The following is a 14,158-nucleotide window of genomic DNA, read 5'->3' as shown; positions in this document are numbered from 1 at the left end:
GAAAAAGGGCAAGAAATATCTTGGCTTTTTGTGATCAATCCATTAGGAAGCAAAGAAATGAAATAGCATGTTAAGCGCAAACCTAGTTGGGCTAAGAGATGATAATTGTATTTGAACAGCTTCATTTGCCTGCTGACCAGCTGCATACAAAATGTTACCTAGCCAATCCCCCATGGAGCCTAAATCAGCCAAAACTGTCACTGACTTCACCATTGGAAGCTCTGTCTGAACCACAGACAAACCAAGGTTCACATTTTTGACGTGGCTAATGTAGATATATAATGAACAAAAAATCTGTTGGGCCCATTCAGAACATAAACAGATACATATATGAACAAACTATTAACCATAGTACTAATCACTTATCTACAAGTAGACCCTGCACACATATGCAACATGAAAGCTTACAGTATCAAACATGCACTGAACACTTCTAAATATAACATGGCCTTCTTTATTGATGGACAGATAACCTAGATAACATGAAAGCTGACTTGCTGGTGAGAACGCTGGACCTAAATAACGTATTGGTCAATAATGAAATCAAGCATCCTCAAATTGTAGGTGCCAATCATTTTCCGTTCTTGTCTTTCAAATGCACCCCAAGTTCTCTATCAAGTGTTCTAAGTTCTTTATGATCATAAAAGTTTGACTTGTAATAAATTTGGAATCTTGAATCCAATCCAATCCAACCTCAGAGATTTAGCTTTTTATTAACAGCCAAGAAACCCACTGCTTTGACTTGTAAAATTGAGAGTTGTCCAAATTGACTCGAATCAAATGCATTTTTCATCCCTCGATCCCTCTAAGCACTTTGATAGTGTTCAAACATTGTTCGGATCATGATTTTACTAATCAACTATGATGACCACTTGAAACTCTCTATCCAAACACTCAACGACTGGAAACTTAAAACTCTAAAAACAAAAGAAACTAGGGATCCCCATTTATAATGGGGTGATGTGTGAAAACGTCACAATAGATAGATCAACTATTTACTCTTCCCAATAGCATATCAAACAATTTCTGAGTGTGCTACCCAACTAGAAGCTCACCAAGAACTTCTGAGGTTCACATTACTATCTAAAAATTTGATCAATCCACCCTTGTATAAGTGTTTGAATTCAAAGCTACTTTTTCATGAAGCTAATTACAATGTCCTAAATAGACCTTTTAGATTTTATGAAATTAGTTCAATTAAATTCACACAGCTCCACACATTTTGTGTATTCAATCAAATTCCTTTTCTCTAAAGGAAAATCAATCTAGAGTTTACCAATTTGTACTAATATTCAATCAAAGTTTAATGAGATTCTAGAGAGAATAATGCTCTTTGGTACTTCCATTATGTAGATTTATTTTCAATCTAAATCAATGCCAGATTAATAAATATTTATCAGCATATCATCAGCTGAATTAATTGAAAAAAAAGTACATCTTAAATGTGTACTCACCATTAACAAATTCATGGGAGAGGCACATGCTCCACCACTTGCAGCCAAATTCGCCACTAAAATCAATAACTACATAAAATTAGCTTTTAAACAATAGATTGAATGCAAGAAATACAAATAACTCAAGAAGAGAATGAATTAATAAAATTTACAATTCATTGTATTATTAACCTGTATTGACATTTTTAACATAGAGCCTCAAACATCACGATTTGAATTAAGATTATTGTGTGTAGCTTCTCATGGACCTAGCCAAATTCATAGAGGTGATTATACTAGGCTTGGTTAAGATATGTATGTGCATAATCAATCATTGCTGTTTAAAAAGGATAAAAGTGTAATTTTGCATAAAATAGTTTGTGAGGAATACCCTATCCATGTCAAGAAATTAATATATAGGATGAAATTCTAGCAATGGTAGAGAGAAACAACCTGATATATATACACACATGTATGAAGATGGATATATTATGAGTCATGACATTCTTTAGAAGTGGTCCTTTGATATAGCTCATTTTCTATTTTTAAGATACTCCACCTCTTTCTCTTAACAGTGTCCATAAATGAAATAGTAGGCTGATAAATTACCTCCATTTTTTATCCTCTATTTGTAGACCTAAGAATTGTTTTACCAAACAATTTTCCAAGACTTCTACTGCTATCCATAGTATTTGGTAAAGCAAGCTTTGAAAAAAACATCGGTAAGAAAATAAAATTAACCGTTCAGGCCACACTTTGTGATTTATTGTAATGTCCCCAAATTGAGTAGAAATGATTTATGAGCTTTTAGCTTAGTAGTTTTCCCAATCTTTTTAGTGAGTTTGCGACAACTCCAATATTGGAGTCCTTTGGGTTCGTCAGAAATGACTTTGATTATGGTGATGAGTTGAGTTGGCAGTGTGGAGTGTCATGACGATTCCATAAGTGTTTTCAGACATTTGGTGTGCTCTCCAAACATTATAGAGAGTGCATATATTTTAAGTAAGTCATCTGATTGACTCTGGTCTTTATCATAATTCACTTTCATCTTGGTGTATTCAAAGTTGTTTTCCAGTAATATTACCATGTTTTCTGCAACTAGGGTGAAATATTCATATTATTCACTTGTTTATAATGTTTTTAAATTAAATTGACAACATAAGTGTAATATCTTTCATATAATGGAATGTTCAAGGTCTCAAAAGATGAATGTGTTCCACAAAGGTGGACACCTGGGAGAGATAAGGGGACCTTTACATATAAAGTGACTTCTATATTTCAAAAAGTTATTTTGAGGCAAAAATAGAATTTTAATGATTTTTAAATTGCAAATTCCCTTCAAAAAACTATAAAAAGAAGTGTCATAGCTCATTTTGAGGATATGTTGATGAACAATATTGTTATGCTACTAGAATGAACCTAGAGTTCTTCAAAAATTTCTAAGGATGAAAACTCTCTCAAGATTGCTGGTTTTGAATGCAAAGGCCGCCTAACTTGCTAAGTTGTTTTATACCTTGGCCACCTTTATGTTGTAGATCAAATCTAAAGCAAAGTTGCATGGATACAAATACGGATACAAATACGGATATGGTATTGGGTACGAATACGGCCATTTTTTAAGACCACCAATATGGATACGGCTGGACACAACATTAATAAAAAAAACATACACATATATTTAACATAGTTTATCAGTGTTTTATAAGATATCTTCATTACTTCAAAAGCGATATTGACACATAAATATTTATAAGTTAACACTTCACAATATGTAAAGATACTAGAGTTGCATTAGAAGATAACCCAGAAAATGGGTTGCTGAAATAGATAAACATTTTATTTGTCTTTCTCATTTGGTGCAGGTTTTGTTTAAACCATTTTTTTTTTAAATTACTTTAATAAAGTTTTTTTGAAATCAAATTTGGGAAGAGTTATGTCAAATCTTTTGAAAAATCAAATCCCATAGTATTTGGCATGGTTGGAAAATCAAGTTTTTTTAGGCAGACATGGGTACAATATTTGACATGTATCCAGGCAGTATCGGATACGTTTCCAAATTGGATACGGGATACGAGTGCCCAAGGATGAACAGAGGAGTTTCTGGCAACTTTGATCTAAAGTCTTGGGTATTGCATTTACTGAGCTTTTTAATGTGATTTGGTTGTTTAGCATTTTGATGTGTTCTAAAGGCTATTGTTGAAGGGTCAATAGGGTGTTTTGGATGTTCTAGTTGCTAGGCCATACAATATCTACCTTGTAAAAGCCTATAATGTCCTCTTTTTCTAGGCCATTATTTCTTGATGCATTGTTAGCCTTTTACACCACAATCTCATTGGCTAACCAGGACTGTGCAAGGTTCAATGTGAGATTCGAAATAGTCATCTTAAATTTCAAGCAGATCGAAATCGTGATAGCAAGGTTTGTAAACACTTGCTATACACAAAAAGTCAATAGGGATCCATATTTCTACTTTTCCAATGTTGGACTCGAAGCACCTCACCAAGCTCTTTTCGACGTCATTTTCAGAGTTCAACTGGTTATTTATTTTAATGCCTGAAAATTATTAAGTTTTGATTAAGTGACTTTTAAAACTAAAATGCATCTTAATAAGTCACTTCATTGTTATAAGGCTATATTATTTTCTTAAGTGGAAAAAGGACAAATTAAAAGAAAAAGAGAATGAAATATGAAGAGGTAGGCAGGGCAACAAGAAGAGTCACCAGGTTGTGCTTAAAAGAAGGAAGAGGAACCCATTTCAGCATGCTTGGTTATTGATTTGGTTTGAGCTTTCTATTGGAGGAACTTGGAAGCATTCACTTTTCATGTTATGAACCTAAGGACGGAAACCTTCAGGCTCATTGGTGGATTGGATGCAAGCCGAATTTATTAGCTCTGGTGAATTCACAACGGAGTTCACACCTAGATTTAAAGATTCGTGTCTAGCTTCTCCAATCTAACTATTGACACTATATTTAAGATCGGATTGAATTGCTGAATACTATAATACAACAACTATTCTATGGTTCTCTATATAAGCATTTGTTGGATTATTTACTAGTTAATTCTGTAATTTATTGCATGAGTTATCTGTTTTATTTTTTTGAAAATCATTTGGAAGTTTTTTGGGAGAATATCCCGTAGGGGATAACAAAGCCATACTATATTTTGGCTATGTTTTTCATGGAGTCATATGCCTACAAGTTAGTTTTTGAATGCTTTTGCAAATAGGTCATCCATTCATCCTTTCTATCAATGATTGAACTCTCTATTTTGGAGTTGTCTACTTAATGCCATACAAGAGTAAAATGTATCTCTATCCGCTCATGAATACATTAGAAAAGAAGAAGACTAGAGATGGTTGGCCAAGGATCACAATTCATCCAATCATATGTAATGGCCCTTGCCAATAGGCCACTAATAACCACTAATACTGAACTGTGACATTTCATCAAACACTTGACATGCAAACTAAATACACTATTCAAAGTAAAATGCTGAATAAAGGAAATTGTTGTGCAACAAATCTACTCAAATAACTGATGTAAAATAGTGCCAATATATTCATTCAAAGATAACCAAATGCTTTTACATATGATATGTGATTTTTCAACTCAAAGCATTACAACATGGCACATTACAAACAAACCCTTATTGGCTGAATGCAACTGAGAATTTCTTGCAACTATAAACTGAAATGAAAGAACTTGGATTGAGCAAATGCTGGAGGCTGAATGCTGAAGACGAAATGATGGAAATACAACTCCAACTTGCCCTCAAACTTGCTAACTGTACGGCCTGCAAGTACAGCCATACATGTATGGACTGGTACGGCACCTAGGTGCCGAAAATGATATGGAAATAATCGCCAGGCTCCAAGGAAAATTCTCCCAAAAAATAAAAATCAAACTGCCAGCCAATAGTGAAATATGAACAAAAATGTATGTCTAGACTTAAAATTGAACCCTGCTGGAAATGTCCAAATAAGCCCAACTTGAAGTAGCTGAATACCACTTCCAAAGTGCAACCCTTCAAAGAATATTTCACCTCCTCAGTTATGCAAATCCTTAGGAGACTCCGTTCCTAATAATCAAATGACTATCTGCAGACCAAGATGGCGCCAAAAATGCTCAAAGAGAAAAGTAGTGTAAACTCAAATCATAGGATGTCCAAATGAGAGACCAAGCACCCTATTTATTCACTTTTCTAAAAAGCCACTAAGAACTTCTAGAAGTATCCATAAAATATTCTTATGAAATCCCTTTGTAATGCACTTTTATATAAAAAGTAACTTTATAAAATAAAAAGTGCAACTCAACTCAAAATTATAATATTTTGGCCCCACATAACACATAAAATAAAAATATGATAAACCCCATCTCTCGAAGAGCAAAATAGACCATCCAATCCCCAAATAATCATCAAAATGACTCTCTCACCAAAATCATCTACCTACAAGAGTCCATGATAGGCAAATTCACTAAAAAAATAGCATGTCACTAAAAAGGGGACATGACATCATACCATACTCATCCCTCAGCAAGTCATTTAGATTACTATAAGACATACAAACAAATAAGAGAAAGATTCTCATGGAAGGGGTTAAAAGACGATGACTTGCAAAATGTTAAGAAGTGCCCTAAATTCCAGCAAAACAAGGATGATCATTCATACCCAACCAGACTACTTCAACCTCTACCAATACTTGAACAAAAATGAGAGAGCATATGGATTTTATCATGGGTCTTCCTAAAGCCCAAGGAAAATATTATTCTTTTGTTGTAGTATGCTGCCTAACCAAATATGTACACTTCTTTGCTACTACCGCAGAATTTAATGCTTCACAAGTAGCAGAATTATGGTTTACCTCGCACTATGCTCAGTGATCGAGATAGGAAGTTCATGAGCAATTTTTGGACAGAACTATTCAGGCTGATTGGAACCAAATTGAATCCCAACACTAGTTATCATCCTCAAACCAATGGTCAGACAAAAATTGTAATCAAATAGGTGGAAGGATTCCTCCACAATTATGCAGTTGGACAATAAAAGTCCTAGGTCAAATGGTTACATCTTGGAGAATACTGTTATAATACAGCACATCACATCTCCATAAGGACGGCTCCATTTAAAGCACTTAATGGGTATAACCCCCACTCCTTCATAGACATCATCCTTGAAGAAAGCAAGGTTCCGACAGCCAAAGATTGGATACAAGAAAACCAAAACACACTAAAGATTCTAAAAGACAATTTGCATCAAGCATAAAACCAAAAAAAGCTATATGCAGAAAAGAAAAGGGCCAAACGAAGCTTCGAATTAGGAGAATGGTCTATCTTCGTTTGGAACCATACAAGCAATCTATATTAAAGAAGAGTGGTGCTGAAAAGTTACCCTCAGTTTTATGGTCACTATGAAATAACTAGGAAAATTGGGGAAGTGGCATATGCTCTAAATCTGCCCAAAGAGAGTAAAATTCACAATGTCTTTCATGTGTCCTGTCTCAAAAAGGCCATAGGAAATCATGACAAGAGCTCTCCTACCCTCCCTCCTCTTAATGACAATGGGAAACTGATCCAGCATCTTGAGAGAATCATCAGTGCCAGAGAAACGAAGCTAAGGAATCGGGATGTTACGGAATATCTTGTACAATGGCAAGACCTTCTAGAACAAGATGCCACTTGGGAAAATGAGCACATTCTCCAACATCCTAATCTGAGGTTTCTTGTGGGCAAGCAACTTTAAGGGGGGGTGACTGTCATATACCCACCCAGCATCATCATCAGCATACCACATGTCTGCATACAAGTACAACAATTTCTGCATGCGATTACATACTTAGCGATGGCTATATCACATTTCCCTTGATACTTGGCAGATATAGATGATAAAGTCTAGCAAAAGTTACATATGATTACTCATAGTAATCGTAACTGATTATTATAAGTGTTAGCCGACTGGACGGTCCGGCGGTGTTTTCTGTAGCCGATGGTCCGGCGGTGTTTCTGTAGCCGACGGTCCGGCGGTGTTTCTGTATTCTGTAGCCGACGGTTCGGCGGTGTTTCGGTATTTCGTAGCCGACGGTCCGGCGGTAAATAGTTTGTAACGGATAGAATAATTGTGGCCGACCGACTCCTTCGGGAAGGTTCGGCAGTAATATTTATATCCCGTCTGGGATCATTGTAAAATAGATTGAATCTACTATTGCGAATATAATTCTGCTGTTAGAGTTCATTGTCTGTATGTGTTCATTTACTTTACCAGTACGGTAAACAATAAGTAAATGGCAATTGCTGGTTATAAAGATTGGTGTCTTTCCATCATGCCTTTCAGCACATATTTATATTAAGTCGATCAACTCTCCAAAGCATCATTGAAGAAGATCTGATATTATCACTTATACTTTCCCTTTCTGGAATCACTCGTATTCAGCGCATAGAAGGTTGTTGCCCCAACCACTGATGCAAGAATTATACTTGCATATCCGAGATGGCATCCTTAAGAAGAGCATACATCATAATTATATCTCTGACACAGCTCAAGTGACAGAGAAAGATTGCATACAAAATATTTAATATCAGAGACAGCATATCTCTGCCTGAAGTTCATGGGTAAACCTGTAACTACAGAATATAATACATTTGAGGATCAGAGACAGCCATACAGGATTGAGTGCATATAATACATTGTAACATCATAAACAGCCTTCACACAAACTGTGTTTTAAGACTGCAGAACCAACCATTATCTATATTGAGAAGTTTCAACATTGCGTTTGGAATTCCCAGTCATACGTACATTCTGTTGTAATCCATTTATCACTGCATTCACATTACAACATTGCTAATTGGATTATCATTACCATCACACATACCATTCATTATTGCATTTCCATTATTGTAGCATTTGGAGCTACCAGTCATATATATAGTTCATTGCCTCATATTCATATTTCACTATTATTGCATTCATTATTATAAATAATTCATATATCTGCATTTCTTACACAATGTATTGAAGAAGGAATTCAGTAATTCACGTAGTATCCAAATAATCATAAAAGGGGACATTACAATCTTTCATAAATAATTACATATTGATATGTGCCTCTACACTTGATCATATTCAATGAGCTCATGTTCCATCTCCCTATTGACTTTTCATGTACAGGCTCTTCAAACAATCCTTCGATTGCAAGAAAGAATTCATTTGACAATCCTTCATCCCTACAAAGATATTGTTTATTTTTCCTCAAGAGACAAAGCTCTATGGATGTGTTGAAAACTGTCCTCCTTTGAAAAAATATCATATGGAATCCCCTCTAGATCTAACATAGAAGGTTGTTTTTCAACCATCCTTCACCATTAAATTTTAGCAATGTGTGTGGCGTGGGCTGAATCTATAACACATTATCCTAAAGAGTTAACGAATGAGTAAAGATGGGCTTTTAAAACAAGAAATCGTTGGTTGCTCCTTTTGTTATGCTCTTCACTATACTCTCTTCCTAGCTACATTTTCTTTGTTTATCTCTTTGACTCATGAACATGTGTAGTCATTAAGTGTATTTAATTTTTTAGCACAAACATGTCCTAATTAAAAATATCTTGTCAAGGAGTTTCCATCAAGATCACGTCAAATAAGGTTACCCAAAAACCCTTAATGGTATAGTTATCTCCAAAATCTGCACCCTAATGCTTAAGTCCTGAAACCCTTAGCAATTTTGGAGAAACATTGGATCAATCAGAGGTTGTGGGTAACCTATGACTTGATTGAACCTCCGACTCTAAGCCGGTTCCTATCTGATGTATCCGATATCTCACCTATACTAATAAAAGATGTGAAGTTTGTATGGAAAAAGGGTAGAGAGGTAAACTTGAAAATGGAAAACCTAAATGATGAAAACTAAGGTGATAAATGAGAAATAATAACGCAAATTACTGTTATATTACGTAGCACAATGAACACTTTCAATAGATAACCACAAAACACAACTTTGAAGGAATTGTTAATCCACATAAATATTTCAAGAGAAGGCTAAAAGATGAATATACTGAGGGAAATAAATCACCATCAAATATTTCACCAAAGAAACACAACTCAAAACCTATGAATAATAGATATTAGACATGAAAGATGCAAAACGAGACGTTGCCCAAAAGATTTCTGAATAAAACAGAATTAGATAACATCAATCACCACAAAGCATACAACCAGATCTTTTACTCCATGATGCAGGAGCATCTTACATCCGAAATAAAGGGGGCATGTTGAAAGTAAAATTTAAAAAAAAAAAAATTAAAAAAAATTGTGGAGGAGAGAGAAAGTGACAAAAATACAAAGAAAATAATAAATGAAAAAAAGAGAGAAAATAGAAAAAAGGGGAAAAGCGGAATTTCTATTTTCAAGGTGCATAGGTGGCATAAATAGAAAAAATAAGAAAATGGTTGTCATTCTATTTATCAAAATGTGTAGGTGGCATCTTAGAAGCTTGTGGAAAGTTCCTTAAATCATGCATTTAATATTTGTTGTGATCCATAAAGGAAATGTAATTTTCTAATTGGGCCACATGGTGGTGCTTAGTTGTATTTGGGTGGGAATTTAATATTTGGTGTAAGGTAGGTGCATTTACCTTTTATCCCACATTGGTTGTGTTTGTAATGTCTTGAGTTGGAAATGCCTATTTAAGCAAGCCATATGAACATTTGTAAGCAAGCTCTCAAGGTGTAGCTCTTCAAGTAGAAGTTCGGGAAGTAGAAGTCTTCAAGCATAATTTCTTGTAGAAGCTCTTGGTGTACAAGGTAGTTGGAAGGTCTTGGTTTGGAAGCTCTCTCATATTGTAAGAATTTGGAGTTCTCTCATTTGGAGAATATGGTAAGGATTTTCAAGTATAATAAAATTGCTTGAGAAGCATTTTATCTCTCTTGTCTCCATATTGTTGCATTCTTGGTTATGAGTTGGTAGGGTGGTGTGGCCCCTCATCAAGTGGTATCAAAGCGGAAGTTCCTGAGCATGTGGACAGAGCGCAGAACATGAGGCAGTTTACACCAGGATTTGCAGAGAAGGTTGATCTTGTGGCTGATTTATCTTCTAGATTGGTGGATTTGTTGCTTAGGGTTTGCTAAAATTTTGGAAGATGCCTCCAAAAAGATTAGACCTTAAGGAAATTGATGACCTTAGTGATGCTGTGGAAGAAGGGATATCAGAGAAGATAAGAGCAGAGCTCAGATCTGAGATTGCATTGATGAAGAGTAACATGATTGCTGAAATTGTAAGTGCTTTGGGTGGTGTACCTAGGCATGTGGGTACTGAAGGCACTTATAACAAAGTTGTCGAAGACTTTGAAGCTGCTAATGAGGACAGAACTAATCGTGAGGAGAGACCTATTCGAATTAGGGCTAGTTAGTTTGCTTGACCTAGATCTCAGTTGAAGCTAAAGCATAAGATGGAGGTTTCTAATTTTTCAGGTACTTTGAATCCTGAAGACCTGATTGATTGGATTGGTGAATTAGAGAACTACTTTGAGCTTGAGGGTATTGAAGATCCACTCAAAGTAAGGTTGGCACAAACTAAGTTGAAGGGACATGCTGCTCTTTGGTGGAAGGAACTGCAAAGAGACAAAGAAGAGGAAGGTGAAATAAAGATCGCTAGATGGAAATTGATGGTGACTAAGTTGAAGGCTAAGTTCATTCCTATTGATTATGAACTTGAGTTGTTTAAGAGGTTGCAGAATCTGAAGCAGAAGGATATGACTATGAAGGATTACACCGAGGAGTTCTACAAGTTGACTATTCGGTCTGGGCATAGAGAATTGTCAAAACAGAAGGTAGCGCAGTACATTAATGGTTTGAGATTCAATATTCGGGATGAGGTTGGTATGCTGAATATTTCTTCAATTGAGGATGCTAATCAGTATGCTTTGAGAGTAGAGGAGAAGCTAAACAGGAAGAATCAAGGTAGTTCCCGAGTGAAGGAGAAGCAAGATAGTTCGGCACAAGCTAAACCAAAAGCAAAAGGTGAACCAAAACCTATTGAACAAAGAAGAAGGACAGGTGGAGGTGTATTCAGAGGTAATTGTTTCAAGTGTGGTCAAGAAGGGCATAGATCTTTTGAATGTCCTATTGGTAGGACAGTTGCTATTGTGAATGAGGTTTAAGTCCAAGAAAATAAGCCTAAGGAAGGAGAAAGTTTGTTGGCTCGGCGAGTACTAATGGGTAAGAAGACATTAGATTCTTGTCAAAGGACTAGTTTGTTCAAGACTTGTTGTAAGTCTGGTGGCAAAATCTGCAAGGTGATTATAGATGGTGGTAGTACTGATAACCTTGTTGCTCAGGAGATGGCTCAAAAACTTGGTTTGAAGAGAGTGAGACATCCTTATCCTTATAGGATTGGTTGGTTGCAAGGTGAGCATGCTTTGGAAGTGAGAGAGCAATGCCTTGTTGATTTCCAGATTGGGCAGCATAAGGATCAAGTATTATGTGATATTGTGGACATGAACAGTTGTCATGTGTTACTTGGTAGACCTTGGCAGTATGATTGTAGGGTTGTGCATGATTGTGTTAGGAATGTGTTTACTATTGAGAAAGGTGGTAGGAAGTTTTCCTTGATTCCTTTGCAGAATGAAGAGCTCGGTAGGAGGAACCTGAGTATTGGCAATTGAGTTGAGTTGGCAGATTCTGAGAAGATTGGAAATCAGCATGGAAAGCAGACCTATGGAACACTTGTGGTGGATGTGAAGGAGGAGAAGAAAAACAGGGGAAAGAGTGTGCAAGTTGAAGACTTGGAGGACATATATGTGAAGAAAAAGTTTGGAATTTATGTGTTGAATCCTGAATGATGTTCTTCCAGTTACTAGAACATCTTTTCAAACTTGGGGAATCTGATGCAAGAGCATCTTGCATCCGAAATAAAGGGGGCATGTTGAAAGTAAAATTCTAAAAAAAAATTATGGAGGAGAGGGAAAGTGATGAAAATAAAAAGAAAATAATTTTTTTTTTTTTAAAGAGAGAAAATAGAAAAAAGAGGAAAAGAGGAATTTCTATTTTCAAGGTGCATAAGTGGCATAAATAGAAAAAATAAGAAAATGGTTGTCATTCTATTTATCGAAGTGTGTAGGTGGCATCTTAGAAGCTTGTGGAAAGTTCCTTAAATCATGCATTCTAATATTTGTTGTGATCCAAAAAGGAAATGTAATTTTCTAATTGGGCCACATGGTGGTGCTTAGTTGTATTTGGGTGGGAATTTAATATTTGTTGTAAGGTAGTTGCATTTACCTTTTATCCCACATTGGTTGCGTTTGTAATGTCGTGGGTTGGAAGTGCCTATTTAGGCAAGCCATATGAACATTTGTAAGCAAGCTCTCAAGGTGTAACTCTTCAAGTAGAAGTTCAAGAAGTAGAAGTCTTCAAGCGTAATTTCTTGTAGAAGCTCTTGGTGTACAAGGTAGTTGGAAGTTCTTGGTTTGGAAGCTCTCTCATATTGTAAGAATTTGGAGTTCTCTCATTTGGAGAATATTGTAAGGATTTTCAAGTATAATAAAATTGCTTGGGAAGCATTTTATCTCTCTTGTCTCCGTATTGTTGCATTCTTGGTTATGAGTTGGTAGGGTGGTGTGGCCCTTCATCACTCCAAAAGCTAAACCCAATGAAAACTATATTGCGATCAAAAGCCCAAAGAACAATATATCTACATAATAGGTTAGAAAATTTGAGAAAAAGATGCCAAGGACAAAAAAATCACACGTGCACCTCTCTCCTCTTAAAATTTGAACCCTTTCTCTCTCAAAAAGAGGGGTATATAACAATAATGAAGCAACACCACCTTCCCCCAAAATCAGGAAGTGAGGGTTGAAAATTAAAGAAAATTGCTTACAAAAATAGCCTTAAAACTCCAAAAACATGCCACACACACTCCAAACTGTGCCTTGATCAACTACACTTGTGGATAAGTCTAAGAAGACTTCATAAATGCCACAAATCGCTCCATAATTGACTCCAAAGTCATGAGTCTAATCTCAGAGTCTAAAAATAGTAACTAAAACATCTCCCTCAATGACTCAAGTTCCTTTTATTAGTATTGCATTTAACTTAACACTAACAAGTTGATTTATTTTTCATCAACTTATTAATATTAATTACATATTTTTGATGCAAATAGTAATAAATCAATTATTTTGTTTGACTTAAACATTTTTTTAATTAATTGATTTGTTAAGCATCAATTAATATAATAATAATTTCGTATTCTAAATTTAAAACAAAATAATAACCTATTTATGAACATAATATATAACTCTGAATAAGTAAGTCATATAACTTATATTAATAAACAGATTATTATCTCCTCTAAATTTATATAACCGGACTCAAAATCTTATACAATCCAACATAATCATTGGCATCCATAACAAAGAAAAGGCAGATATTTCTTTTATTTTGCATTTGTCGATTGCGTGAAAGAAGGGTTTGATAAAACCCTAGCCGCACCATGATGGTTCCCTGTAAAATTCTCTGCCACCATGCATAGTTTTGGTTCATGTCGTGATTGTTGGTTAATATGTGGCTTGCCGTGACTAAGTCTTTTTTCTGTAACATCTCATATCTAGGCATTTTCTTTGCTTGCTAGAGTTATCACGGCTGCATCTTTTAGCCACACCATGGATATTTGTTCTTCATGACACTTAATCTTATTTACCTACAACTATAATTTGGGTCATGCATTTATCAGCAAAA

General features: G+C 35.4%; 1 protein-coding gene across 3 annotated transcripts in view; it reads right to left on the bottom strand.

Moving 5' to 3' along the window:
- CCDA (cytochrome c biogenesis protein family) overlaps positions 1-14,158 on the bottom strand; it is a 197,168-nt gene that overhangs the window by 115,353 nt on the left and 67,657 nt on the right. For all 3 annotated transcript variants that reach the window (XM_089831872.1, XM_089831873.1, XM_089831874.1), the window contains 2 exons: positions 1,455-1,510; positions 83-225 (listed from right to left, as the gene is read on the bottom strand). In XM_089831872.1, the coding sequence (XP_089687998.1) occupies positions 83-225; positions 1,455-1,510 (199 nt within the window). The remainder of the gene's footprint in view (positions 1-82; positions 226-1,454; positions 1,511-14,158) is intronic.

Source organism: Cupressus sempervirens, chromosome 5 (assembly GCF_028749045.1).
Source record: "Cupressus sempervirens isolate cs-2001-9-10 chromosome 5, ASM2874904v1, whole genome shotgun sequence".
In the NCBI taxonomy this organism is placed as follows: domain Eukaryota; kingdom Viridiplantae; phylum Streptophyta; class Pinopsida; order Cupressales; family Cupressaceae; genus Cupressus; species Cupressus sempervirens.
This window is presented reverse-complemented; position numbering and strand designations above follow the sequence as displayed.